Here is a 27,495-nt window from a genome sequence, read left to right on the forward strand (position 1 = left end):
ACCCTGGTTTCATTCTAGCTCTCTGTGTCCTAGACAGCTTGGATGCGAGGACTCTCCACCACACTCTCCCATGGCCATGGACTTTACTATGAGGAACTGAAATTCCTCTGGAACTATGAGCTGAAATTATTCCCTACCTCCCTAAGGTGTTTCCATAGGGTATTTGATCACAACAGCCTGTGGCCTGCCTCCACAGGTATTGAGTTCCAAGAGGAACAAGCACGAGACCAGGCTGTGCTCCTATGACTTTCAGTTATGTAGATTTGGACCTTCATCAGACAAGCGCACAGATTTATTTACAAATTGGGTCAAGGACTCGGAAGAATAGTGAGAACCCAGCCTAATGAAAGGATGATTTAAATAAAATTTGAGTAGAACTCAGAAGAGGACTAAGAGTAAACCAGGAGAAAAATGTGTCTGGCCCTGACTAGCCCTCAGGCACATTGGAGCAAATTAAAGACAAATGCCCTCATCTTAGGGTAGTTGTGGCCCCACAGCACAGCACAGAGCTGAGTGAGCAGATCACAGGCTGGGATGCCCTTGAGAACAGAACAGCCTGCACAAATGTCCTGGCACCCTAGAGCTTTGGAGGCACTTTTTCAGAGTAGCTGAAAGGTCAGGGTGGCTGGAACTTGGGAACAGCCTGGTTAGCATGGGGCCAGCCAGCGCTCAGTAAATGGCAGTGGGTGCTGGTCTATCTTATTTTGTAAGTTCACTGCTACCGTACCAAGTCTCCTTAGAAACTCCAGGGTCTCTAGAAGTCACTCGGTTTTAACTAACGAGGGTGGGCACTTCAGGGATGTGCTGTGGTGGGGACATCACTGATTTCTAGTGTGTGGACAAGGGAAGAACGGATGAGTGAGGCACTGAATGTGGAAAGCAGGGCATGCCAGGGCCAGAGCACTGCAGCCAGAAAAACAGCTATTAGGCGAGAAGAGGCAAAAAACAAGCAGCAAACAAACAAAAGGCCGCCTGATGAGGCTAAAAGTGGAAAGTGAGCATTAAGAAGGTTCTCATAAAGCTGTGTTTGCAGGGGTTGATTATCTCTACAGAAATGTCTACTTCATCTCTCCCTTGGAGGCCAGCCAGCCAGCCAGAGAGCCAGAGCCTGCTGTAACACTGCACCCCCAGGCAGGGTCTCAGGAACCACACTGTCTTCCTGGCTTTGGCTTCTTCTATTTTGGAAAAATCTAAAAGCATACTATACAAGGCTCTCTCGCTCTCTCTTCATCTCCCCTTCCCTCTCCCTCCCTTCCTTCTTTTCCTTTTCTTTTCTGAGCTGGGCTTTGAACCCAAGGCCTTGTGCATGCTTGGCTAGCTAGTGCACAGCTGCTGAGCACTCCCCCACCCCTGCCACTACTTTGAGGTCTCATGTAGCCTCCAAGTTGATATGTAGCTAAGATTGACTTGCTCTTATGATCTTTCCACTTCCACCTCGTCCTAAGTGGTAGGATTGCAGTTGTAAGCTACCATGCTGCTACAGGTGGTGCTGAGGCATAGTCAGAGGGAAACTCCTGTGTCTTTTGCTTTCAGGAAAGGGATGAGCTACCTAAATTTCCTTCATCAGAATGTAGCAGAAAGAACCTTAATTGTGCTTAAGTTACAATGTCACCCACAAAGGCTGGTGTTCTGTCTCTCATGCTAGGTCTGTGTAGTCTTGTGTTGATGACATGTATGTTGCATCTTTAGAACTAACATGTAAGGAAGAAAGAGTAGCTCTGCTTTAAGAGCACACACTGATTGGAGCTGGGGAAATGGCTCAGCTGATTCAGTGCTTGCTGTACAAGTGTGAGGACCCAAGTTCAGATGCCTAACACCCGTGTGCAAAGCCAACTGTGGCTGCAGGTGACCCTCAGAGCTAGGTGTATGAGGCAAGCAAAATACTCCCTGGTGGCCCTGGTCAGCTAAACCAAGGAGCAAGGAGCTCCAAGTCCAATTTAAGATCCTGTTTCAAAAAGCACAGTGGACCATGATAGGGGCAGTCACTGCATGTCAACCTCTGTCTTCCACATGTGCACACTTGCACACACACACACACACACACATACACACACACACACACACACACACACACACACACACACACACACACACCAAGAACAGGGATGGATGAGGCTCTTAATCAGGAAGACTATTATGTTGTCAAAGGCATTGCCAGGATGAAGGATGGATGCTCCCAAACCTATAACTGTTTTTTATTGCTTTTCAGCCCACGGCCACCAATCCCCATCTCCCTGCTGCTGACAGAGGAGGCAGCAGCAATCAGCATCCAGGCCTTCTGGAGAGCCTATCTGGTAAGGGCGACCTGTGGTTGTGACACTGAGTATGATGGGGACTTATGGCATGGTGGGCGGGGGAGAAAACAGATGTATCTGAAGTTGAATGTTGTCTCTCACATACAAACCTCAGAGATAGGCATCTCTGCAAAAACAGAGAGTGTTTCTAGGGGTTTAGTTTAGGTGGGGAGACCAACCCTGAATGTACAGAGCATTATCCCACGGGTGGGGGGGTGTCCTGGGCAGAATACAAAGGAGGAAGCAAAGTTCTCTTTCTGCTTCCTGACTGGGTAGACGCAATACCACCAGCTGCCTCAAGATGATGGCACCGCGGCTTTCACACCTCGATGGAGGACACCTTCAAACCACAAGCCTAAATAAGCCGTTCTTATCTGTGCTGCCTAGTTTTATGTCAGCTTGACACAAGCTAGAGTTATCTGATCGGAGGAATCTCATTTGAAAAACTGTCTCCATAAGATACGGCTATAGGGCACTTTCTTAATTAGTGATTGATAGGGGGAGGGCCCGGCCCACTGTGGGTGGTGCCATCCCTGGGCTGGTGGTCTTGGGGTTCTATAAGGAAGCAGGCTGAACAAGCCATAAGAGCAAGCCAGTAAGCAGCACCCCTCCATGGCCTCTGCATCAGCTCCTGCCTCCAGGTTCCAGCTGTGCTGGAGTTCCTGTCCTGGCTTCAGTGATGGACTACACAATGTGGAAGTGTGAGCCAAATAAACCCTTTCCTACCTCGGTTGCTTTGGTCATGGTCTTCCATCACTGCAGTAGAAACCCTGACTAAGACACATCCTTACACTGCTGTTGTCAGGTGTTTTGTCACAGTGGTGAGAAAAGTAATATACTCCTGTAAGAGGGCTCATGCAATTCCTGTTCTGAATAGACTGATTTGGCACAGTACAGTGTCCCCAAGCTTTGTTCCCATGGTGTGTGTGTGTGTGTATGGAGTCCAGAGGCCCTCCTCCATTGCTCTCTACTTATTTTTTGTTTGTTTGTTTGTTTTTGAGACAGGGTTTCTCCATGTAGCCCTGGCTATCCTGGAGCTCACTCTGTAGACCAGGCTGGTCTTGAACTCACAGAGATCCTCCTGTCTCTGCCTCCCAAGTGCTGGGATTAAAGGCGTGCGCCACCACCACCCGGCTTCCACTTAATTTTTTGAGGCAGTCTTTCCCTGAACCTGCAGCTCACCAGTTTGGCTAAACTAGCTGCTCAGCAAGCTCTGGGAATCCTCTTGCCTCTGTGTCCCCAGCACTGGGGTTCTAGGGTAGGGGTGTGTGTGTGTGTGTGTGTGTGTGTGTGTGTGTGTGTGTGTGTGTGTCACCATGAGAGGCTTTTGATGTGGGTGCTGGGAACTCAGGTCCTCAGGCTTGTGCAACAAGCACTTTACCCTTTTGAGCCACAGACCCCCCCCACCCCCCCCTTCTCTATTTTAACTCCATCTGAGTCTTACGAATGGAGCCTGGCCCTCTCAGTGATCAGCACTGCGGTCGGGTAGATGGCACACCTCATCACTAAAGCCCTTCTGCTGGTGAAGTCCTAGGCAGCACTGACAGAAACCCATTGAGAAAACACTGTCAGTTCTGTGAAGTTCACACAAGGATCTCATAGAATCATCATGAGCGACATTCCCTTAGTGACTGGGAGGCGGGATCAGACAGAGCCCCTGAATATTCATCATGTACATAAGCCCGGGTGCTAATTTAGGCTTCTTACTTGGTTTTGTTCTGGTTTAGCCTGACTTAGAGATGCAGCACTCATTAGCAATTGCCCTCTGACAACTTTTCCTTAGGGCACTGAGCCTGGCAGAGGGACCTTAGAGGGTCACTAGCCATCACTCTTTGTTGTTGTTTTGTTTTGTTTTGTTTTGGTCTTGCAATGTAGTCCAGGCTGGCCTCCAATTCACAGGATTCTGTCTCCCATATACTGGGATTAAAGGCATGCACCACTACACCAATTACTCTTACTTGCTTAATGACACTGAAGAAGAAACCTCCTGGCCTCTTGCCTTTCAGAACTGAACACTAGCAGCTTAGGTAAGTCTGGCGAGGAAGGACTTCTGGCCTACATATGGCCCTGCAAAACTGCAAAAATTTTAAAATAAAATAAATGATAGGATGGCAGGGAGCCTGACCCAGCTTGGATCACCCAAAATCCTTGAGAAGAGTGTTTCTGTCTCTTATAACCCCTAGTCCCAACAACACAATTCTCAGTTTAAAAAAATGCCCAAAGTCTGCCAGTTGTAAATGAAGGGGGGACATTGGTGCAGAAGAAAAGTCTGGGCTCCATTCCTGCAGAAGAACTGTTAGTTTGCATCAGGGAGAGACTGGCCATGACTGCTGAGGGCTGGCAAAGCTTATTAAAACTATTCTTTCCTGTGCATGCACTCTCATTCGTTTCTCTTTTCTGAAGCAGGGTCTCATGTGGCCCAGGCTGGTCTCAAACTCACTGTGTAGCTGAGAATGACTCAGATCTCCTCCTGTCTTCTGCTCTCAGGTGCTGGCCTTGAAGGCCTGTACCAGCACACCCGGCTTTACATAGAACTGGAGACCAGGGTTAAGGCTTCATGAATGCTAGGCAAGCACTCTACCAACCAAGGTATATACCCCAGCCACACTGTCTATTTTTCAAAAACATTCTTCACATGTATTTACTTATTGCAAATATGAATGTATGTGTGTGTGTGAGGGTGTACATGTGCCTTATGTGCATATATGTGCCATAGCATCTGTATGATGCTCAGAGGATAATGTTGGGAGTTAGTTCTTTCCTTTCACCCTGTGGGTTCTGGTAATGGATCTGAAACCATCGGGATTGGTGGTGAGTGTTAGTGATACATATTCATTATGGAAAAAAAATGATGCAGATCACTGATTGGTTTTTAGCCTCCTAGAATTTTGTTTATATGAGAAATTTCACTTTGTTTTTTACAGAGCTAAGTATGATAACCACTGCAGTGTGCCCAGGCTCTCATCATACTGACAGATAACTTTCCTTGTCAGCATACAAAGACCCCATCCCACAAATGTTGATAGTTCAATGATATGTGCCTGTGTTTTATTTCTGTGAATAACTTGAATTGTAATCTGCTGAACTATAAGCAATTCAACATTCTACTTTTGTCTGTTTTGTAAGTTGCAATTTTATGCAAAATATCCTTGCTCTTGTGTCTATATACTCATCTGATTTTTGTCTGTAAGGTTAATTGCTGGCGGTGGATGGAGTTCATAGCTTAAGGACCTTTTATTGCTAAATTGCCCTAAAGAGGCTAGAATCCAACCACTAGACAGGTCCAGGTGCTCACTAGCAGTGTGTATTCATCTGTGCCCCAAGTGTTGATGGCTCAGTGGAAGGAGGAAGACAGCGATGAGGACAGAGCCTGAAGGATACCTGGGGACAGTGGGGTTCCAAGGACACCATGCTGAAGAGTACAGAGAGTGGGCCCTTCCTCAGTGCGTAGGCTGAGCTTAGCGTTCAGGTCCACGGACTGCTGACTTCTGAGGCTTTGAGAAGCCTGGACATTGGGGCTTGAGTGGCCATATTTCCACTGTTTCCTTTACCCGGCGGGCTTTGGCAGCTCCTAACTCTAGGTTTATGAATGACCCTTCCTTTCCTCAGTAACTGGAGGCCAGATGAGGCAGGGGAGGGCATCTCTGTATGTGACCTAGAAGTGACTCTCAGTCCAAAATCTGTGGATTTTCTACCTGAAGCTGTGTAGGATCTTAGATTCAGTGAGGTGTATACGCAGATAATCCTCAGTGATGGGGTAATCGTGAAATAAATACTGGGCATTTAGTAGTATTCAGACACCAAAATCAGTAAATGGGATTGGCTCATTTGCTGCTGACTCCAGCCCTAGTGCTATGTCGGTGTTGTGCTGTCTTAGAATTTTATAAATGAGTAACTGAATCCTTAAAATCATCTTCAAGAATGAATAACAAACCAGCTTGTTCTATTTTATGAGCCCCCCTCTGTGATTTACGCAGGCACTTAAACATGAGCTCCTTGGGGGAGTCACTTATGCACCAAGATCCTTGACCTTAGCAGCTGCCCCCATTAATCTCCCAGAGATGGCACTTGGGAAGAAGGTACATTAAAATTGGGGGGCGGTATGCATTTACTCTCTGTCTGTGTCTGTCTGTCTGTCTGTCTGTCTGTCTGTCTGTCTGTCTCTCTCTCTCTCTCTCTCTCTCTCTTCTCTGTGTGTGTGTGTGTAAGAGAGAGAGGGGGGCGGATTTATTTTATCAAATCTAGCTCTGTGAGAAATTGAAGGGGCTGTTGAGATGACAACCCCCATGCAAGCTGGACCGCAGACATCAATTCTAGGTTTATGTGAGTGTCCTGCAGAGAAGATGGAATCTCCTTCAGACAGCTGATAAGTGCCAGCAGGTGCACAGACCCTGCAGTCCAAAGTCAGACATGGGATTGTGCAAAAGGAATGTTAAACACGGGGGGGGGGGGGGGCAGGGTGCTTGCATCAGGTTATCAGGTTACAGCCAGCCCCCCTTGGCCGATGTGTGGCCATCTCTCTGAAGACTCAGTGGCTGGCCTTGCCCTTTGAGATTTGAAGAGTAATATTTGCTCCAGCTTTCTGCTGAAATTGAATTCCTAGGATGGATTTCTCTTCAGTGGATCCACTTGCCTTTTGCAGGCCTCTGAGCACATAGTTTCAGTGCATCTGGGTACCACACACCTTCCCCCTACTAGACGCAGCCACAGATGTCTTTCTTTAGGTCATCTCATTCATAGTTGTTGAAATAACACATTTGAAGCTTTGTAGATAGCCATATAACATTAGCTATACTGTTAGTGTTGTTGCCAGCTCTATTTTCCTTGCTGTGGCACCACCCTACCCATGCCTGAGTGCGGGAATTACCAGCATGGACCACCACATCTGACTCTAATCTCAGACTCAGTTGTTGTTGAGGACCTGGGGGATGTATCCCAGTGTTGCTGGCTTAACAGCAGGATTCTGTCCCTTTGCACCCATTGCAGGGGTGGGGAGAATGTCACCTGTTGGCCAGAGAAGTCTGGTAAAGCTAATCTGTCAGCACTATGGACAGCGGTACAGATGGGATTTTAAATGATTTGTTTATTTATTTATCTTTATTCTGGGTCTTTGCAGCTCAAGCTGGCCTTGAAGTCTCTATGTAGCTGGGAATGACTGTGAATTTATGATCCTCTGGCCTCTACCTCCTGAGTGTGGGATTATAGGGATGTGTTACCACACCCACTTTATGCAGTGCTGGGGATGGAGCCCAGGGCTTCCCTACGCGGTAGGGGAAATGCTGCTGATGGAGCTTCAGCCCCATCCCTTGTCTTTATATTTATTTATTTAGTTGGGTTTTTTTTTTAGACAGGGCTTCTCTTTGTATAGTCCTGGATATAAACCAGGCTGGCCTCCAGCTCACAGAGATCTGCCTACCTCTGCCTCCCAAGTGCTGGGAATAAAGGTGTGTGCTACCACCACACAGCTTACTTTTATTTTTGAAAGTAAAGACATATCTATTTATTTTTGTGCTTTGTGAGTATGTACATGTGTATGGGCACACACTGCACATGTAATCATATGGAGGTCAGAGAACAGTTTGTGGGAGTTGGCTCTCTCTGTCCACCATGTAGGTCCCAGTGATCACACTTGGCTCATTGAACTTGGTGGCAAGTGTCTACCTGCTGAGCCATCTCACCAGTCTCTTGTTTCTGTTTTCTGAGACAGAATCTAACTGTGTAACCCAAACAGGCTTCAAACTTGCGCTGTCCTGCTGGTTGGCAAGTGCCGGGATTGCAGACATGTCACCAAGTGTAGCTGAAATTTGTGTTTTGAACATTTTATAACACGTAGGACATATTTCCAAGTTAAAGCTACCCATGTAAGTCTCACTGAACAGGTGAAAAAATTCTGGAACTTCTCTGCGATATGGAGAGACTGAAGGAACAGACACAAGATGCTCATCTTAGCGTCAGCAGTCCCAAGGATGGCCTTTCTGTGACCTCACTCAGATGGAGGCCTCGTGTCTTCACTGACATGTGGCTTCATTTATTTGCTCTTCCATGTGACAAGCCTGCATTGAGGGCTTTTTCAAGATTGGAGCTGGGGGCTACAGAAAGCTCTTGATGCCATAAGGACCCAGAAAATGCTACGACAAGGATGAGAATAGATGTTCTTGGTCATTGGTGGTGGTGGAGCTCTGTCCTCCCTCCTGGAGGGGGGGTGGGGGCTCAGAAGACTCACTAAGGCCTGCCCTTGAGTCTGAGTGAGCAAGGGAAGGACTGGGGGGGGGGTAAAGTGCCTGCTGTGCAAGCACGAGGACCCGAGTTCAGATCCCTGGCACCCACATAAAAAGGTGGCCACAGAACAGTAATGCATGCCTACGTACCATCCCAAAGCTAGTGATGTGGAGCAGGATTTCTAGAGCTTTTCAGCTAATGAGATCCGGGTTCAGTGAGGCAGTATCTCAATCAGGTGGGCAGTGAAGGAAGGTCCGTCACCTGGAGGTGAGGAAGATGCCTGATGCTGCCTCTGGTCGACACACTCACACTGCGCACGCACATGCATAATAAAGCGAGTGAAGCATGAACATCATCATCCCTAGATGATAAACACCCTTCTAGGTGTTAGCTATGCATCTTCTCTGTCTACTTTCTTCATGTATGTGAACGGTCATATATATGATTCTCCTGTTTATAAGTAAAAGGTGAATTTCCTTTCCTGGGCCACTAAGAGAGCTCAGTAGTTAAAAAACACTTGTGCTGCAAACCTGAGTCTGATCCCTGGAAGGAGAACCAGTTCCGAAAATTGTAATTGTGTGAGCTATGGCATGCACATGTTCTCTTTGCCCCATTCTATATGCAAACACACACTACACACACACATGTATACATTTTAAAGATGTACTTCTTTTCCTAAGCATGTGTTCAAACTAGTCATTTGCAGCCTGCCTCTGGACCCAATGAAGAGGCACCATTCAGTCCAGAGGCACCCTTCCACATCAGCACATGCCTGTTCTAAGCTCTGGTTTTTGTTGATGATTGAGTCGGTGTTTTACTAGGCAACTCAGGCTGGCCTGGAACTTTTGATCCTCCTGCCTCCACCCCATAATTGTACACCCAGTTTATACTGGTGCTGGAAATCGAACCCATGGTTTTATGCATGCTAGGCAAGTGCTCTGCCCACTGAGCCACATTCCAGCTCTCCTCCTGCCTTCTCCTGATTGTCTGGCTTGTCTGTATTTCCAGTCTGCTTTTGGGTTTCTGGGGCTTCCTTGCCTTCTAAAGGAGGGCGTCCCTGGTGCAGCTGCTTTAGGGAGGGCCGGGTGCATTTCCTCCCTTTGTGTTGCTTTTCAACCCTCTCTCCCTCTTCTTTCCTCTGGGGACACAACACAACTAGGTGAACCCTCATCACAAAAACAGCACTTCCGTTCTCATGCAGGGGCCCAGGTGAAGGCAGATGGCCGGTGACTCAGGGGTGTTAGGAAACAGCTTTGTGTGAGTCACTTATCTGGCCAATTGGCTGTGTGATGCCTGGAATACTTATTTAAGACAATTGTTTTTTACTTTATACTTGCTTTGAAGTTATTTACTCTGCACCTGGTTTTTCCAGCTTATTAAAACTGGTATAGCAGAACAGTTTAGCCAGAGGAGTCTACAGTTAAATAGTTCACTTACTAATAACTGTTCTTAATAGGCAGGCAGGCAGCTCTATTTTAAATATTGCACTGCTTTGGGAAATAAGACAAAATCCCCACGATTGGCTGTCATTCAGTACAAACAAACAAATAGGTAATAGAGTGTGAAGAAATGAACCTCACGTGGTAGTGTATGCTTGGAATCCCAGCACTCGGGAGAGTGAGGCAAAGGGCTTGGTGTGAGTTAAGGGCCATACTACTAATCCTAGCACTCTGAAGGTCGTCCTCAGATACTTAGGGAATTCCAGGACAGTCTAAGACACAATACAACCCATCTCTAGAAGGGGGGGAGGGTGCTGGAGCATAGCTTAGTTGTTAAGGTGCTCATCGGGCATGCATAAGGATCTGCATTCAATCAAGGAAACTCATGGGAAAAGTGCTTGATGTGGTGACACCCCACCTGTAATTTCAGCACTCAGGAGGTAGAGACAGACAGACAGGCTCTCTGCTCAGCCTCTGCAGCCCGTTTGATTGAATTTCAGGATCAATCAAAACAACAACAGCAATAATAACAAGCTGTCCTCCTGCCTCCGAGGACAGGTGCACATACATATGCATGAGTCCACACAAGAAGTAGAGTAGAGATGCCTGGGCTGTAGCTCGGTAATAGTGCACTGAGCCTGGCATGCCTGAGGCCTTGAGTTTCATCCCTAGCATCCTGACCTCCAAAAGAGTTCATCAGCTATTGTTGAAATGATATTGCCTAATAAATCACCCCAAACCCAGTGGCCTACAGTTGAGTTTTATCTCACATGTGTGGCAATGGGTCAGATTGCCACAAATCTGGACTGGGCCCTAGAGATTATTTATGTGCTCCGTTCAGTTTTGTTCTAGAGCCTTCTGTAATCAGCAGTTTACTAGAGGTGCATGTTTTTCATAGCAGAGTTTGAAAGCCTCAGGGAGGTCAGCAAACATATACCATGTGTCCTGGCTAGTTTTATGTCAACTTGACCCAAGCTAGAATCATCTGAAAGGAGGGAACCTCAGTTGAGAAACTGCCTCCCTAAGATGCAGCTTTAAGGCATTTTCTTAAATAGAGATTGATATGCGAGGGCCCAGCCCATTGTGGGTGGGGCCATCTCTGGGCTGGTGGTTCTGGGTTCTTTAAGAAGGTCAGCTGAGCAAGCTATGGAGAGCAAGCCAATAAGCAGCATCCTCCATAGCTTCTGCATCAGCTCCTGCCTTCAGGTTCCCAGCCCTGCTTGAGTTCCTGTCCTGACTTCCTTCAGTGCTGAACTGCAATGCACAAGTGTAAGCCAAATAAACCCCTTCTTCCCCAAGTTGCTTTGGTCACGGTGTTTCATTGAAGCAATAGTAACCCTGACTGAGACACCATGAGTCTCAAGGCTTACGTGCATTTCAAGGCCAAGCCAAACAGGAAGGAGTCACACCCCCATCTGAATAGTTATCTGCTGCAATAAATACCACACGACAAAAGAGAGCAAACGAGGGGCCAGACACTATGGGCGGCAACACCTGCAGGTGACAGGATTGACTGGGGAGGCCACTCTAAGAGGTTTTAGTTGGAACAGAGCTCCAAAGCAAGTGTTGAGCCACAAAGAGATGGAAAGTGCTAGATGTATTTGTAGTTGGTGTTGGTGATGCGAGTGAACTGGGGGAGAGGTCAAGGAGGTGAGGGGTCATTCAAAGCACAGACCCCTAGTATGAGCTTTCAGTAGGCTGCTGGAGCTTGGGGTTTTATGATTTGGGTAGAGGAGTCTCACTGACCTCTTTGAGAAGACTAGTAGCCTCCTGATGCAGTGGCTCCCACAAACCCTGGTCTCTAGGGTCATAATTGTTTCTATTGTAAAATTTAAACTGTGTACAAAGGGGGAAAAGTTGTAGAAGAATGTTAATTCAGAACATGGCTGTTCTGGCATGAGATCACATACAAAGACCTCCTAGGTCTGTGTGATCCAGCTGGAATACAAACACTCCTTTAATCCAGGAGACAGAGGCAAACAGATCTGAGTTCAAGGCCAGCCTGGTATAGAGCAAGTATCAAGTAAAGAAATGCTTAGATCCAGGCATCGAGATACATGCCTTTAATCCCAAATAAAGGTAAAGTTAGTTTGTAGAAGGAAGCACCCATGCTTGAAAGTGATGTCTAATTGAGTGGCAGGAAAAGTGACCCAGAATAGGATACACCCAACTTTTAGGAGAATAGAAAGGAAATGGAAGCTACTTAAGAGGCAGTTTTTCACCAGGCAGTGGTGGCGCACGCCTTTAATACCAGCGCTGGGGAAGAAGAGGCAGGTGGATTGCTGTGAGTTCAAGGCCAGCCTGGTCTACAAAGAAAGTCTGGGATAGCCAAGGCTACACAAGAGAGAGGAGGGAGTTTTACCAGGACAGTAATAGAGAAATGGGTTACAGAGAGAGAGAACTCAGGTGAAGACAGGAGATTAGAGCAGATTGCTGAGTTAGTCTGAGGCCAAGCAGAGCAATTCCAGGCCCAGAGAGAAGCCAGATTAGATAAATCAGCTGGGAGAAGAGTTTGAGCTAGAACAGCTTCCAGGACCAGGCCTAGGTTAGCAGGAGGAAGCAGTAAGCCTCCCAGACAACAATAAACCCAGAAGAATAAAAACTATTTTTATACCAGGGTTTATATATGTATGGTGCGCATGCACATGGTATGCACCCATGCAGAGGCCCAGGCATCACCCACCATGTATTTTTCAGACACGATTTCTTATTGAATTGGAACTTGACATGTTGCCTAGGCTGGCTGCCCTGCAAGCCTGAGACCCTCTGGTCTCTGCCTCTCCAGTGCCAGGGGCATAAGTACTTGCCACTGTGCCCACTTTGTATCTAGGGATGGCACTCAGGTCCCTACTGCCTGAGCTGTCTCCCCAGCTCACAGCCACTAGGATTTATACTTCTGCAGAGATCTTTCCATGTCACAGAAGCACAGAAGGTCGGTGTAACCCTTAGAGTCCCACAGAAATATCTTTTATAACCTAATTTTAAAGCCGGTTGGTAGTGGCACATGCCTTTAATCCCAGCACTGGGGATCTCTTGAGTTCAAAGCCAGCCTGGTCTATAGAGTGAATTCCATGCCAGCCAGGGCTGCACAGAGAAACTCTGTCTCAGAAAAACATAAAAATAAAGACAACCTAATAGTGCACATGTTATTTCTGTGGAGAAAAGGAGAAGCCATGTGGTGATGCTTGCACCCTTGCTATTTGGCTTGTTGTCTACCGCCAGTGGCATCTTCACCTGGGGCTGGTTGGAAGGCAGGGCCTTAGGTACCACTCCAGGCCTTCTGAATCAAAAGTGGACTCTATGGTTTTCTGTTACATTAATTATATATACATATATGCGTATCTTAATTATATATAATACTGAGTTTCATCATGACATTCTTGACACTCTTGTCCCCTCCCATGCTGGCTGATTCCCTTTTTCTTCCCAACTAGGCCTCTTCTACTTTCTCCTCTCCAGTCCAGTCATATGACCCAGTGAGTTTCACAAGGGCTGCTTACAGAAACATAGACACCAGACCAGTGGCTACACCCCTGAAGAAAATGTCTCTCCTTCCCCATCAACCATTAACTGCTTATTGATCTTTAGGGGGCTCCTCCCACCAGCTGTGCAGGTTTCTTGTTTGAGACTATGCTCGATGTGTAGCTCAGGCTGGCCTTGAACTTGTGAACCTCCTTTCCCTGCAGTGGGATTAGAGGAAAACATTATCTTTCCCAGCACAAATAAAACCTGCTTCTTTTTTTTTTTTTTAAAGATTTGTTTATTTATTATTATGTATACAGCGCTCTGCCTGCATGTACATCTGCAGGCAGAGGGCATCAGATCACATTATAGATGGTTGTGAGCCACCATGTGGTTGCTGGGAATTGAACTCATGACCTCTGGAAGAGCAGACAGTGCTCTTAACCGCTGAGCCATCACTCCAGCCCCTAAAACCTGCTTCTTAATACAGGTGGAACAGCTTGGGTAAAGAGGTTTGGTTTTTGGCTTGCTAGCCTTGTCACTATTTAAATTATTCAGTTTTTCTAAGTTTCCATTTCCATTTATGAAAAATGGGACCAACAGTTGTCCTCCTGCCATCCCCCACTTCTGTCCCCACCTCTCACCCCACCCCCACCCTGTTAGCCGTGAGGGTGTAGTTTTGTTGAAATCCTTGGCCCATTCATTTACTCCTATAAGAATATATTCCCAATTGTTTCTTAGTGGCATTCCTTAAGTACTTGATTTCTGATGTTTTGGGGTTTTGTTGTATTTTTTTTCCTGCCTGAGAAAATGTGTTGTTTTTCAAAGTATCCTTTTGTTCAGGATAAAAGCTTCTGCCAATGCCCAGCAGGACTCTGGTGCCCCAGAAAGAAGCCACCCAGTTGTGGTCTCCATTCAGGCCTCCTTCTTGGGGCAATGTCTGGCCACTCGGCAGGCTGAAGTAGGCTGCAGTACTATAAACAGGGCCCTTGGGCTGCGCTGGCATCAGGCATCAGGCTAGGCCCCCCCCTCCCTCTTCCCTTACCCTCTGTAGTTACTTAAATTCAGCTACAAGTACATTTTCAGGTACAAGTAGCCCAAATGCTTGTCATCCATGCCAGGTCCTAAGCAACTCCTTTCAGTCTTGTTTGCCTAGTAGTACATACTTCAGTATGAGATGACCACCAGGTTACCTAGGATTTTCATATGAGTCAAAGCAGATCGGCATTGCCATCAGTGCAGTGGGGCAACATCGCCATCAGTGTGGTGGGCAACATCGCCATCAGTAGCATGGGGCAACGTCGCCGTCAGTACAGTGGGGCAACATTGCCGTCAGTGCAGTGGGGCAACGTCGCCATCAATGCAGTGGGCAATGTTGCCATCAATGCAGTGGGGCAATATCGCCATCAGTGCAGTGGGCAACATCGCCATCAGTAGCATGGGGCAACGTCGCCGTCAGTACAGTGGGGCAACATTGCCGTCAGTGCAGTGGGGCAACGTCGCCATCAATGCAGTGGGGCAATATCGCCATCAGTGCAGTGGGCAACATTGCCATCAGTGGCATGGGGCAATGTCGCCATCAGTGCAGTAGGTTAACATCGCCATCAGTGCAGTGGGGCAACGTTGTCATCAGTGCAGTGGGGCAACGTTGCTGTCAGTGCAGTGGGGCGACATTGTCATCAGTGCAGTAGGTTAACGTTGTCATCAGTGCCATGGGGCAACATTGCCATCAGTGCAGTGGGGCAACGTTGCTGTCAGTGCAGTGGGGCAACATTGTCATCAGTGCAGTAGGTTAACGTTGTCATCAGTGCAGTAAGTTGATGTTGCCATCAGTGTAGATGGTTGGTGTTGTCACCAGTGCAGTTGGTTGACATCATCAGTTCAGTAATCAACGTCATCAGTGCAGTTGATTGATGTTGTCATCAGGGCAGTGGATCAGCATTGCCATTAGTGCAGTTGGTTGATGTTGACATTTGGGCTTTATAAGCCTAATGCCATCCTACCTCCTTTGCCATGTGGCCTTGAATTAGCATTGAATTTCTAGGAGCCTCACTTTCCTCATCTACAAAGCATGGCTAACAATACTGAATGTTAGTTCCTAGGGTTGAGGTGCAAAAGAAACAAGAAAAACACTTAAGACTAGGACTGGCCAGAGCATCTACCGGGCAGAGTATAACATGAAAACACGCCTTGTTCAAAGTTATCAAGACTTGCTTCAAGAGCTAGAGGTGCAGCACAGTTGGTAGAGTGTTCGCCTAGCATGCATGATGTCCAGAGTTCAATCCTCTGAACCAGATAAAGCAAGGACTTGATGGCATATATCTGTAATCCCAACATTTGAGAGGTGAAGATAAGACGTTTAAGGCCACCCAGGCTACATTAGTGAGTTCAAAGCCAACCCAGGCTACATGAGAACATGTTTCAAAATTCTTTTTACTTTTTAGCTGTTTGTGGCAGTGCAAACCTGTAATTCCAACAGTCAGGAGTCTTAGGCAGGAGTATCAGGAGCTAGAGCCTAGCCTGTCTTAAAACAAACAACAAGCAAATGATAAAGGCCTTTTAGCTTTCAGGTATGCATAGCTTGCTGACTGAGGGCCGTGTGTGTCCATATAGCTGTGAATGCAATGCATCACATTATAAACCTCAATGTCACTTTCTGGTGTCAGAAGGTTGAATACCCTTGTGTGGGGACAGCAGAGCATAAACTAGTGGGGGTGCTTGTGATGGGTCTGTATGGGAAAGCTTGGCAAGGATAGCCCAGAAACTTGTTTGCGTTTGGCAGCCTGACAGTCTGTTTGGCATCCTGGTAGCCTCCCTTTTCCGCGTCTCTTTAAAGGTAACAGTTCACGGGTCAGGTTCACTGCTGTGGTTGAGTCCCTTTGGGTGAACAGCAACCTATGAGAGTACTTGATTGTTTAAATCTGTAGCACTTGGGATAGACTCTTACAGTGTGTAGGAGCATTCACCTGAAAGATCAAAGGAGAGAATCAACTCCACAGAATTGCCCTCTGACCTCCACAATGCACTGTTGCACACGTATATGCACACAGAGTAGTATAACAACAATAATAATGTTTAAAAAAATAAATCCATAGTACTTGTTTACTTTTCATGTTTCTGTGTGTGAGATGGGGGCTCCCCTGATGGCTCCCTGTGCGCCCAGATCAGCAGGTGGCTAGGCACAGAGGAGAGGCCCAAGCTGCTCATTTTCACGTCTGCCATGTGGCACTGGCGCCTGGCATTTCTTTTCCATGTGGCTTTTCACCATGTTGTGGGTAAGAAGAGTCTCCTTAAATGTAGGAATACCGTGAGGAGTCAAATCCAGAAGCTTCAAGCTTTCTTGAAACCTAGATTGTGAAATTTACAAAGCAATACTGTTGGTCAGATCAAGTCTTGAGGTTGGCTTAGATTCTAAGGCAAGAGAGAGGCGCACGTGTGTGTGTGTGTGTGTGTGTGTGTGTGTGTGTGTGTGTGTGTGTGTGTGTGTATGTGTGTGGTGTCTTGAACTTCTTGACCCTCCTGCCTCTACCTTCTGAGTTTGGATTACAATATAACACTACACCTGGTTTATATGGAGCTTGGGGTCAACTCCAGCACTTTGTTTGTGCTGAGTGCTCCAACTGAGCTGCACCTCCAACTCCTGAGTCCATCATTTAATGGTAAGAGTGATGGTGGTTTTTGTTGTTTGGTTTTTTTTCTTGTTTTTTGAGACACAGTTTCTCTGTGTAGCCTTGGCTGTCCTGGACTCACTTTGTAGACCAGGCTGTCCTTGAACTCACAGCCATCCACCTGCCTCTGCCTCCTGAGTGCTGTGATTAAAGGTGTGCACCACCTTGTTTGTTTTTTTTTAAGACAAGCATCCAGGTGACTCACCAGGGCACTGTGCAGTGGCTTTCCTTCTTTTTCTCCCCCTTGCTCCTGTATTAGGGATGAAATCCAGAGCCTGAGGCGTGCTGGGCAAGTGCTCTACTCCTAAGCTATATCCCTCGCTCTTGATATCTGTCTGTTTATCTATCTATCTATAGATAGTGTCTCATTGTGTAGCCCAGGCTGTCCTCAAACCCACAGTCCTCACTCTACAGCTACCAAGTGCTTGGGGTTAGCTGGACCTATATCACCACACCAGGGCTATGCAGGGCTTCCCCATCTTTAGCCTGCGTCAGGACCCTGCAGTTGATAGGCCCCTCTCCCAGGGAGGGTGAGTGGGTCCTGAAAACTTTCATTTCAAACAGGTTCTTGGGGTCCAGGAGTGCAGACAGTCTGGAGAACACCATTGAGAGCCCCTGATAGAGGAGTGGCCGGCTTTCAAACATCACTGTACATTAGAACCACCCTGAAGCATCGCTTCAATCGGGAATAGACTGACATCACTTGAGCATTGGTAGGGTTTCATTGCTGCTTGGGTTCAAATTCTGGGCTATAATAATACAGATTTAAGGGCATTATTTGCCTGTCTAAGGCCCAGTTTCTTCTTTGAAAAGGGGGTGGCAATCCTGCCTACCTCATAGATTTCTTCTGAGAATTAGTAAGAAACATATAGCTCCTAAAACAGTGCTTCTAGGTCCCTTGTGAGAAACACCCCTCAACTGTCCCCTAAGCACTGACTAGAGAGCAGAGCTCAGTGTGGTGAGTGGCAGGGCCCCTGGCACAGCACCCTGTGCTGTAATTGACCCTGTAAATCGCTGAGCGGCTCAGCAAATACCTTAAATGCCTTTTGCATCAGCTTCATTCCTAATCATCTGGACACTTAGTTATCAAGAGAAGTTGGATGAACTCTATCTGAACTGTCATCCCTGAGATGTAGGGGAAATTCCAGTTCTTTCAAGTATGTTCTGTGCCCTCCCCCGCCCCCTGGGCAGGGTGGGGGGACTTCAGCACAAAATTAGGTGTGGCTTCCTGGGAGAAGGCTTCCTCAGATCCGGGCATTGCAAAGACTACCTCAGGGAAAGCAGCTGGTGCTCGTGAGTCAGCCAGATCCTGCCTTCCTGACCACAGGCTAACAGCCCAGGAGGGCTCGCCTGACTCACATTGGAAGGATTTGCAATGATCAGCACAGCTTCTCTGTAGGAACTGAAACAGCCAAGCAGCACGCATGTCCGTGGCGGGGCTTGTGACATTAGTTCATTCCTAGCGTTCTCTTTCAAGGGAGCAGGGTGGCCCAGACTTCAGCCTATTGGAGCAGTTCTGCAGGTCCTGTTCTACCTCGCTGGCACGTGTTAGAACCCCTAGGTGGGGTCTATTTCAATAGAACCCAAGTGACATCAGCGTCATTTGTTGAGTTTGGAAAAACGTCTCAAATTAATAGTGTTAGAGAAAGCTGGAAGAGGCGGCAGCAGAAGCCGGGCAGGAGCTGTAGTGCCCACACAGGGGTTGAGGCAGAGGCTGGCAAGCCGCACCTGAAGGACAGTATCCAGCCACTGCCCATGACTTGGGTTTCATTCTTTATTACATAAAGGTTCTTTTTGCAGTGTTTGGGATTGGGCCTGTGGCCTCATGCATACAAAGCAAGCACTCTACTCTTGAGCAACAGTCCCAATGGCTTCTTTTACCTTTTCATTTTGAGTCAAAGTCTTAGTAAGTTGTCCACACTGGCCTTGAACTTGTGATCCTCCTTCTTTATTTTCTGCAGTAGCTGGGATTATAGGCCTGTGCCATCCAACCCAGCTACAAATAAAGGGTTCCCCCCTTTTTTCCGTGTGTGTGTGTGTGTGTGTGTGTGTGTGTGTGTGTGTGTGTGTGTGTGACAAATAAAAGTGTATTGGAACATGGCCACACCCATTTAGCATGTTTTCTGCAGTTGCTTTTATATTTTAATGGTAACATTGAGTTGGTTTGAAAGAGACTTCATGGCCTACAAAACCAACAATATTTACAATTTTGTTCATTCCAACAAAAAGTTTACTAGTTATAGCATGACCTCAGTTAGATGTGGACAAGCTTGGAGTTGGAACCAAGTCCCTCAAAAGTTTACAAATCCCTAATTTTAAAAATGAACCAACAAGGAAGAAGGGAGTCAGCAACCAGCACCAACTGGAGCATTCATGCCCTCAAACATAGCAATTTGAGTTTGTGAAGTAAGTATGCTAACAATGATTATATAGATTCACTAGAGCAAAATATAGACCATACTGGAAGAACAAGTCAGTATGAAAAATGGGGAAATTCAGATTTGAAAAAGACCTAAGTGCAACGATCACAAATGAAAAAGACTCGAGTGAATGGCCAAAGAAGGCTCAGTGGTGGGCTGCTTGCCTAGTAAGTGTGAGGCCATAGGTCCAACCCCAGCACTGCACAAACAATCGAGGAAAAATATTTAAAAGACAAACTCACAGACACAGAAAACAAAACAAAACTGGCAATGTCCTTAAAGTTTCAGTGTCCATCAGCATTAACAGAGAGTCTGTTAAAACCCAGCTTCCTGGGCCCACCCTCTGTGGCGTGCTGATTTCACAGGCTTGCATGGAGCCCTTGAATTTGCAAATTATTGGATAGTCCAGAGGCTGCTGACCCATGGATCACATCTGATCTGTGCTAAGCAGCCGCAGACACAGCTGGAGGAGCAGTTACTGAGCGTCAGCTCTGAGAGAGAATGAAGCTGAGCGGGCAGGAGGAAAAGCAGCCAAGAAACAGCAAAACAAGGTGGTAAGAACTGCAGAGTGGGCAGTGGGAGGCAGAGTGGTGACACCAGGAGCTGGAGGACACGGAAAGACACGAATCTTGAATGAGACGGGTAAAGATGAGGCCATCCCGAAATGTTCCAAGGTGCAGCCAGGGGACACACAGTCCTCAAAGCCATCTTGCAGCATATTGTCTACAAAGAGAGAGCCAGAGAGTGATTATAGACCTCTCATCAGCCATAGTAAATGCCCTAGACAGTGAAGTGCAGTGTCTGCTGATCAAGGGGGAAAACATGGAACCTAGAATTATGTACCCACTCACCCATCACTCCAAAGCTATAAATATGCCTTTCCCAAACGCCCCTCCTGAAAGAACTCCTGAGAGATGAGTTTCAATACAGGGAAACGAACCCACGAAGGAGGAGGTGCAGGGAAACCACGTGGAATGAGATGTACACAGGCACTAGCCCCCAGGGAAGAGCAGCACACCAAAGTGCCAGGTGGTGACATGACAGACAAGAACAAGGAGAGTAGAATTAAAACTGTTTCAAGCCCTGCATCATGTGGGAGGAGAGATTCATGGTAAGTTTTAATTTATTTATTACATTACAGCGACTTTCCTTAAAGATGGGTTTTCAAGCCTGGATGCAGCTCTTGGGAGAAGAGATAGGTGGGTCTATGTGAGTTCAAGGGAAGCCTGGTCTACATAGTGAGTTAAATTCCTGTCTCAGAAAAAAAAAATGGGGCAGGGGTGGGAGAAGGGTTTGCCGTTGTTCAGAGTGACCTAAAACTTACTGCACGACCCAGGCTGGTTTCTTCATATTTAGGATTTTCCTGCCTCAGCTTCCCAAATGCTAGGGTTGAAGGCATGTGCCATTAACGTAGTATTGCACACTTGTAGTCCCAGCATGTGGGAGGCTGAGGCTGAGGCTGAGGCAGGAGGATATTAAGTGTGATGCCAGTCTGAGCTGCATAAGCAAGACACTCTGACACAACAACAAAAAGAAACTCAAACCAAACCCCAACCAACCATATAAAATAAAGAATAGAATGTGAAGTAACAAGCAAGTAAGTAGGAAGAACCTGGGCGCTCCAGAAATCAGAAAAGGAGAGGTACATATAAAATCATGAAAAATTCAGAATAAAATCTGTAGGCTCAATTTTCTTAATAATTATATTTTATTACAAACTTGTTAACCAAGAGTACCTCATTTATAACCCGACTAACCTAAAGAATAGGAAAAGAAGATTAAAGAATACAATAATGAAACTGTAAGGATATCAGTCCCGAGGAACGATTCTCCTGGCATAATCAGCAGGATTTCTTCTGCTGGAACCTGGAGCAACCAGAACCCAGAACTTCAGCTGGAGCCCAGAGCCCTGAAGCCTTCTCTCGAACAGTTCTCTCTAGGAGCATCTCGAAGTGGAGCTATGAGCAGCCAAAACTGTGCCAAGTTTCCAAAGGCCCCGCTTTTGTTGTTGGCTCATTTTTATACCTCCTCCCAGAATTTGTTCAAGGATGTTTTTCAGCTGGTTAACAACCAATCTCCCCCACACGGTGGTTCAACTTCTAAGGAGATAAACATCACCTGTTCTCTCACAAGTCTTTTTCTCATACCCCCACTTGTGATCTAAACAAAAAACATGTTTATCCCTCCTTCAAAAATCAGGAAGAGAACCACAATAAATATACACAGGATGGCTTGTCCCATAGTTTCCAGACGAGGTCACAAGAGGACAGCCTCCATGCTAGAGGTCCAGAAAATACAAAGTGACCAAGGTGGTTGGAAGCAAAGCCTTGAGAAGAGATATCATGTAAACACTAATCCAAAATGGGTGACCTCCCTAGGATCCGGGCACCAAACCTTGCATCTCCCTCTTTGGTGCCCATGGCAGGGTTGGCTCACCAGACATCCCTCAGCAAGATTCTGGGGGCATACCAGTTATATCAGCCCGTGTTAGTGCTAGGGAATAGGGGTACAGGAGGCCTTGGGGTATGTCTGGGACCCAACTCTTGGGGGAACAGAATGAAGCATTCTTCACCCTCCAGAGGGCTGCTTCCCTCCCTTTGGGCCTCGCTGTGCCAGATCCTGGAGCATCTTCTGCTTTGCTCCCTGGCCTCCCTTCCTCCCAGCTTGTGCCCCTTGGGTGTCACTAACATCCCCAAAGTGCTCCCTATTTTTATCACATCTCATGGAAAGGACCTTCTTTCCTGCAGAAGGGCGGCAGGGATAACATCTCCAGGTCACCTGGTGCTTCCCTTCTCTATATTTTTGGCTCTCACCTCATATTTTTTTTCCAGGAGGTGAATTTCACAAACTTGTAGCACTAGTGTGCTTGCCTACAGCATTGTGCGTGTAGATAACGAGCTTAAGAAACAAACATAGAAGAGTGGACAGACACAGGTCAGGGACCAAAGACAGACCGCTTTAGGTTTTTTGGGTAACAGTAGTACTCTGTCCTCAGAAACCCCTGGCCTTAAGTGGAGCGACTGCTTCCAACTTGACTCCCACGTGGGCTGGATTCCTAGTGCTGAATAAAGTGGTTTGCTCCAGACACAAACAAATAAACAAACAAAAACTAAACTAAAATAAATAAATTAGTTAATTTTTAGAAAGGTGATCTACCATTATGAGTGGTCGATAAAGTAGACTGTAAAGTTAAACACAAAGAGATAAAGATGCCCTTAGGATTAAAGGAATGTTATTTTCTAGTCATTAGATTTTTTTTGTGTGTACATCTATGTGTAGTGTGTGTTTGTGTGTGTACACATGTGCGTGTGAGTGCATGTGCATGTGTGTGTGTGTGTGCATGTGGAGGCCATAGGTCAGTGTTGAGCCTCTTCCTTCATTGTTGTCCATATTATATTTTTTAATCATAGGATTTTTGTTACAATGAAAGATCACTACATCTGATAGTGTTGATTCAGTATATACATGTCAAGAATCAGCTAGACTCTTCTCTAGCCTATAGAAAAGTACCAGGCCTGATTCAAGAAGTCGCCTTAGTTTTTAAGACAAGGTCTCCCACTGAGCCTGAGCCTCCCCAGTTGTCTAGACTGGCTGCCTAGATGCTCCAGGGAACCATTTCTGTTCAGCCCAACTGCCTTCCAGAGCTGGAGGTACAGGCATGCACCACCACACCTGACTATATGAGGCGGGGAGCCAAGTGCAGGTCGTCACTCTTGCACTGTTGGTGCTTTACCAAGTGAGCCATCTCCCCCTCCCTCGTTAGATTTTTAACATGCCGTTCACACCCACTGGCTAAGCTGGTTGTTCTCAGATGTGCCAACCCCCACTTGTGGACAGCGCTGCTCCAGAGCAGGGCTCTAGACCAAGCAAACCCAAGGAATTCTGCGGTGCAGGTGGATGTCAGTAACTGTGCCTGGCCCTAGACACACAGCTCCTGGAGACAAAAGGAAACACTAGCGAATTCTAGGAGGAGAAGCTAGCTCCGCTCTGCTCTGCTCTGATTTGGTTTGATTTTGCCAAAGATCTGAAAAGAACTCTCCAAGCTTCCTTACAGAGAGAAAGTGAAACTTGATAGTTACAAGCTCTGGCGCTTTTATTAGGTAGTGGGAAGGAGTTTTGCAAACATCACCTCCCACCCCTTTCTAAAGTCATTAGGATGTCAGGCCATGGCTAGGACATCATAAGAACCTTCTGGGAGACATCACATGCCAACTCCAGGGCTGGCACTTGTGAGTATCACTGAAGGGCCCGTCCATTCCATTGCTTCTCCAGTGTCCTTCCAGTAACTGCAGTGGACTGAGCACTTTCCTTCAAGGCGATTAGGAGAGCTCTAGGGAATAAGCCAGGGCAGCTGTTGCTATGTGATTGTCTGTTTTGCCAAGAAGCAGGGAAAACAAGTGAGCTCAGAGCAGTTGGGAAGTAGAAATTATGAAGGGCGACTGCAGAGGCCCATCAGCCGCTGCTTTCTCCCCCACCCCACACAATCCCAGAACCTCTGTACCAGCTGGCCAGAGCCCAGAGTTATGAAATGACGGAATCATTTATGTGCTTGGCGCTCGGTACACTCTGGGACAAGACTACACTTTTGAGTGAATCATTGGCTCCCCTGCCACTTGGTTTCGAGCAGCCAAGAAAACCGGAGGATTCACCATCATAGACGAATCCACTCTTACCTTTACTAGTTGATTTTAAGAAATATTAACACAAAGGGAGATTATATGGACATGGTCTTATTAGCATTTTAGGTGTTGCTTTTATGCCAACTCCATTTTACAGATTAGGAAATTGAGGCTCCAAGGGCATAAGCAATTCACTCAAGGTTGTACAGAGCAGACATTCAGTCTCAGGCCATCCGGTTTAGAGTCTCCTTCCCCTTTCCCTCCCTTTCCCTCCCCCTCCTTCAGAGGACAACTTCTGGTATAACCACTTGCTTTCCACAATGTTTGAAACAGAGCCCTTTGTCATTTGCTGGTATGCAGCTTCCAAGCACCCTGCTGTGGCTCTCTCCCAGCGTGGAGGAGCACTGGAGTTATAGGTGTGTGTTGCCATAGAGACACACCTTTCCTTGGTCCTAGAGATTCCTCATGCTTGCTTGGCAAGGGCTTTACCCACAGAGCCATCTCCACAGCCTCGAGCTGGTTTCCTAAACTAATATGCTTTCTCTGAGTTGCTTTTCATCAGAGTCATACATAATTGGAAGAATTATATAATTTCAGGTGCATTTGGAAAAACCGACAGCTAGACTCAGCATGCAGCTCAGTGGTAGAGGACTTGCCCAGCATGTGCAAAGCCCTGGGTTTGATCCCTAGCAAGGCAAAATAAGTAACTATAAATACATAAATCACAAAAAATAAAAATTGGCAGCTGCATCAAGACGCTTTTGTTTTGTTTGATCTGCGCACCAAAGTCAAGGCCATAACAGCCCTCATATTCCTGTGTACACTGGAGGAGCAAGCTGACTCTCCACAGGTGCTTCAAAAACCCAGTGGTGGGAAGCCACGGGAAGGGAAACTGCTGCGTGTTAACACTGTGCTGTGTGCTGGCATTTGCTGATGGGCACAAGTCCTGCTGCTGAAGCGCTTTCCTAGCTGTGACAATGGTTAGGGGGATTAGCCCAGCTCAATGGGTGCTTGCTGCCCCAGCTCACAAAAGCCATCTCTAGTGCTCCAGGGTCACCTGGCAACACGAGCCTCAGCAAGAAGGCTGCTGCTGCTGCTGCTGCTGCATTCTGCCAAGGTGAATGGCACCCAGGGCAAAATGAAGCAAGTCAAGGAAAAAGGTCTCTGGCCCAACAGAGGCGACTATACTATACCGTCTGCAGAGCCCTATGGATGAATGCAGTTAGGTGGGTGGGTAAACAGGTGTTTCTGTTTGTGACATAGTCAAACAACTATAGGGAAATGGATATTTAAGCAAAAACTTGGTGTGGCAGGTGTTCACAGACCTCTAGTCACAATAGTAAAAGGTGACAATAGCTCCAGTGTCCACGAAGAGACAAATGGATGATCGTACTGTAGTATAGCTATGTAATGGGATGATGCCATGCAACAGGGAATTGGGATAAATCATGAAGCCCTGCATGAGTGAAAGAATCCAGACATTAATAGCCCACGGGCAAATGATTGCATTTATGTAAAATATCCCAAATAGGGAAATGCACAGACACTCTGGAGTCTAAAGTAGATTAGTGGCTGGGGGTGGGGAAAAGAGAAGAGAGACTGGGGAGGTACTGATCAATGGGTACAGAATTTTCTTTTGAGGTGATAAGGTTCTGGAAGTGGATGAGTGGAGTTGGTTGCACAACATTCTGAATGTAGTTAGCACCACTGCAGTATGCTTTAGATGGTCAAAAGGTGGTGTTTACATTTTACCACAACGAAGTAAAAAAGACAGCCATCAGGGCTACTGGTAACTTGCAGACATTTCCAAAAGAGACAATGGCAACTCACCTCTCCTAAGTAAAACTACCAAGAGATGACAAGCAGTGGGCCTTGCACTGAAATGAAAGAGGAGGCAGAAAAGAAGGGCGGCTCTAGGGCTGAGAGGGATCTGATAACCAAACATGACTCAACCAAGTTCTTTCATGGACTGTTTATGTCCTAGGGGAGGCAGATGTGTGGGTGGCTTTAGTGACAATTGCTGTGACCCCAGTAGGAAGCTCAGTGGCTGGGTGGGGAAGTCTTAAGATCCAACAATGGTAGTCGAGGAAGCCGGTAGACCTCCAGCTAGGTGACCTCCACAGGATGGCTCTATCTGGAGGGCTGGGGAGCAGCTCCCCTTTGGACCAGTCACGCTGTCTCCATGACCTCTTCCTGAGTTGCCTTTACTTATTTCCTGTATGCACTGGGTCCTGCCTACACCAACAGCCTCCACCACAGCTCCTGATTGCCCTGCTCCTTCCTCATCCCACCTGTTCCTGTCCAGTGACCCAGCAAGTCAAAGCTATGGGTCCGAGAAGACAAGAAAAACAAGCAGACTGCCCCTTGGGCATCCAGGAGTCCTGGAAAGATGGGTGTGGCCACTATTTGGGAGACCACTGCCCTTGGCATCTGGTGTATGGCTTCCCCAGCCCCACAAGCTAATTCCAGCACAGGGACCTCTTCCCCAGAGGATAAAGCTATGCCTTCATTTTAATGAGTGGAGCTGATTGTGAACGGGAGCGCACAAAGTGGTCACCCTTAATAGTTAATCCCAAGCGCTGTGTAAGGGTTACCATGGCAACTTCCTTGACCGTTGTGCTGGTTCCCCGCCTATTGTTCTTCAGCAACTTTAACTTCTCTTTCAGAATCAACTTGACACATAGTTACCCACTTAGGCTTGGAGTTAGATTTCCGCCAAGCACTCTCTCCAGGAAGAGGGTGATGGAAGGATATCTCTGGATGGAGAAAGGGGTAAGGGCCTGTGCTTAAGAGTCACCGGCTCACACAGGCTCACACAGCGCTGCATCATCGCACCTGCACACTCTGCACAGGCACCCTTCCCTGGAATACCGTCTGCCCTCTCTTTAGCTTAGTTCTCTCATCTTTAGAATGGGCCCTATCATTCGTGCCTTGACAGAGTGAGTGACAGGGTCTCTTGGGTCCCATACTGGACTCAAATTCTCTGTGTGGCAGGAAGATAATCTTGAATTTCTGATCCTCTTGCCTCTACCTTCTGAGTGTGGGGATTCTGGTTAGTCAGGTGCTTGGTGGAGCCAGGGCTTTGCTGGTTACAGCTCAATAGTAGAACATTTAAGCAGTACAGATACAGAAGGAAGCAGACACTCAGTCGAGGCCTGTGAAATGGAGCTGGGATAGTCTTGCTGCTCATCTGGTCTTGACTTCACAGTCTTCTGCTTCAATCTTCCAGAGGGCTGGGATTATAGGCTTGCACCACCATGTTTGCCTATCATCAATAAGTTTTATATTAATCGCATGTTGAAATGACAAGATTTTGGATATTAATGAGTAGATATTAATTAATTAATGGATTTCAATGATACTAATTAATTATT

The 27,495-nt window shown here is 46.9% G+C and overlaps 1 protein-coding gene across 6 annotated transcripts in view; it reads left to right on the forward strand.

Annotated features, from left to right (window-relative positions):
* Window positions 1–27,495, forward strand: part of IQCK (IQ motif containing K) — a gene marked incomplete at its 5' end in the record, with an annotated part of 127,375 nt that overhangs the window by 66,075 nt on the left and 33,805 nt on the right. For 5 of the 6 annotated variants that reach the window (XM_084773413.1, XM_084773415.1, XM_084773417.1 and 2 more), the window contains one exon: window positions 2,210–2,294. In XM_084773413.1, coding sequence (XP_084629539.1) covers window positions 2,210–2,294 — 85 coding nt within the window. Of the gene's footprint in view, window positions 1–2,209; window positions 2,295–2,570; window positions 3,089–27,495 lie in introns of those variants that run through there. The other variant, XM_084773416.1, reaches the window with a different exon arrangement.

Source organism: Acomys minous (genome assembly GCF_964271855.1).
Source record: "Acomys minous genome assembly, chromosome: 2".
NCBI classification, from domain to species: Eukaryota; Metazoa; Chordata; class Mammalia; order Rodentia; family Muridae; genus Acomys; species Acomys minous.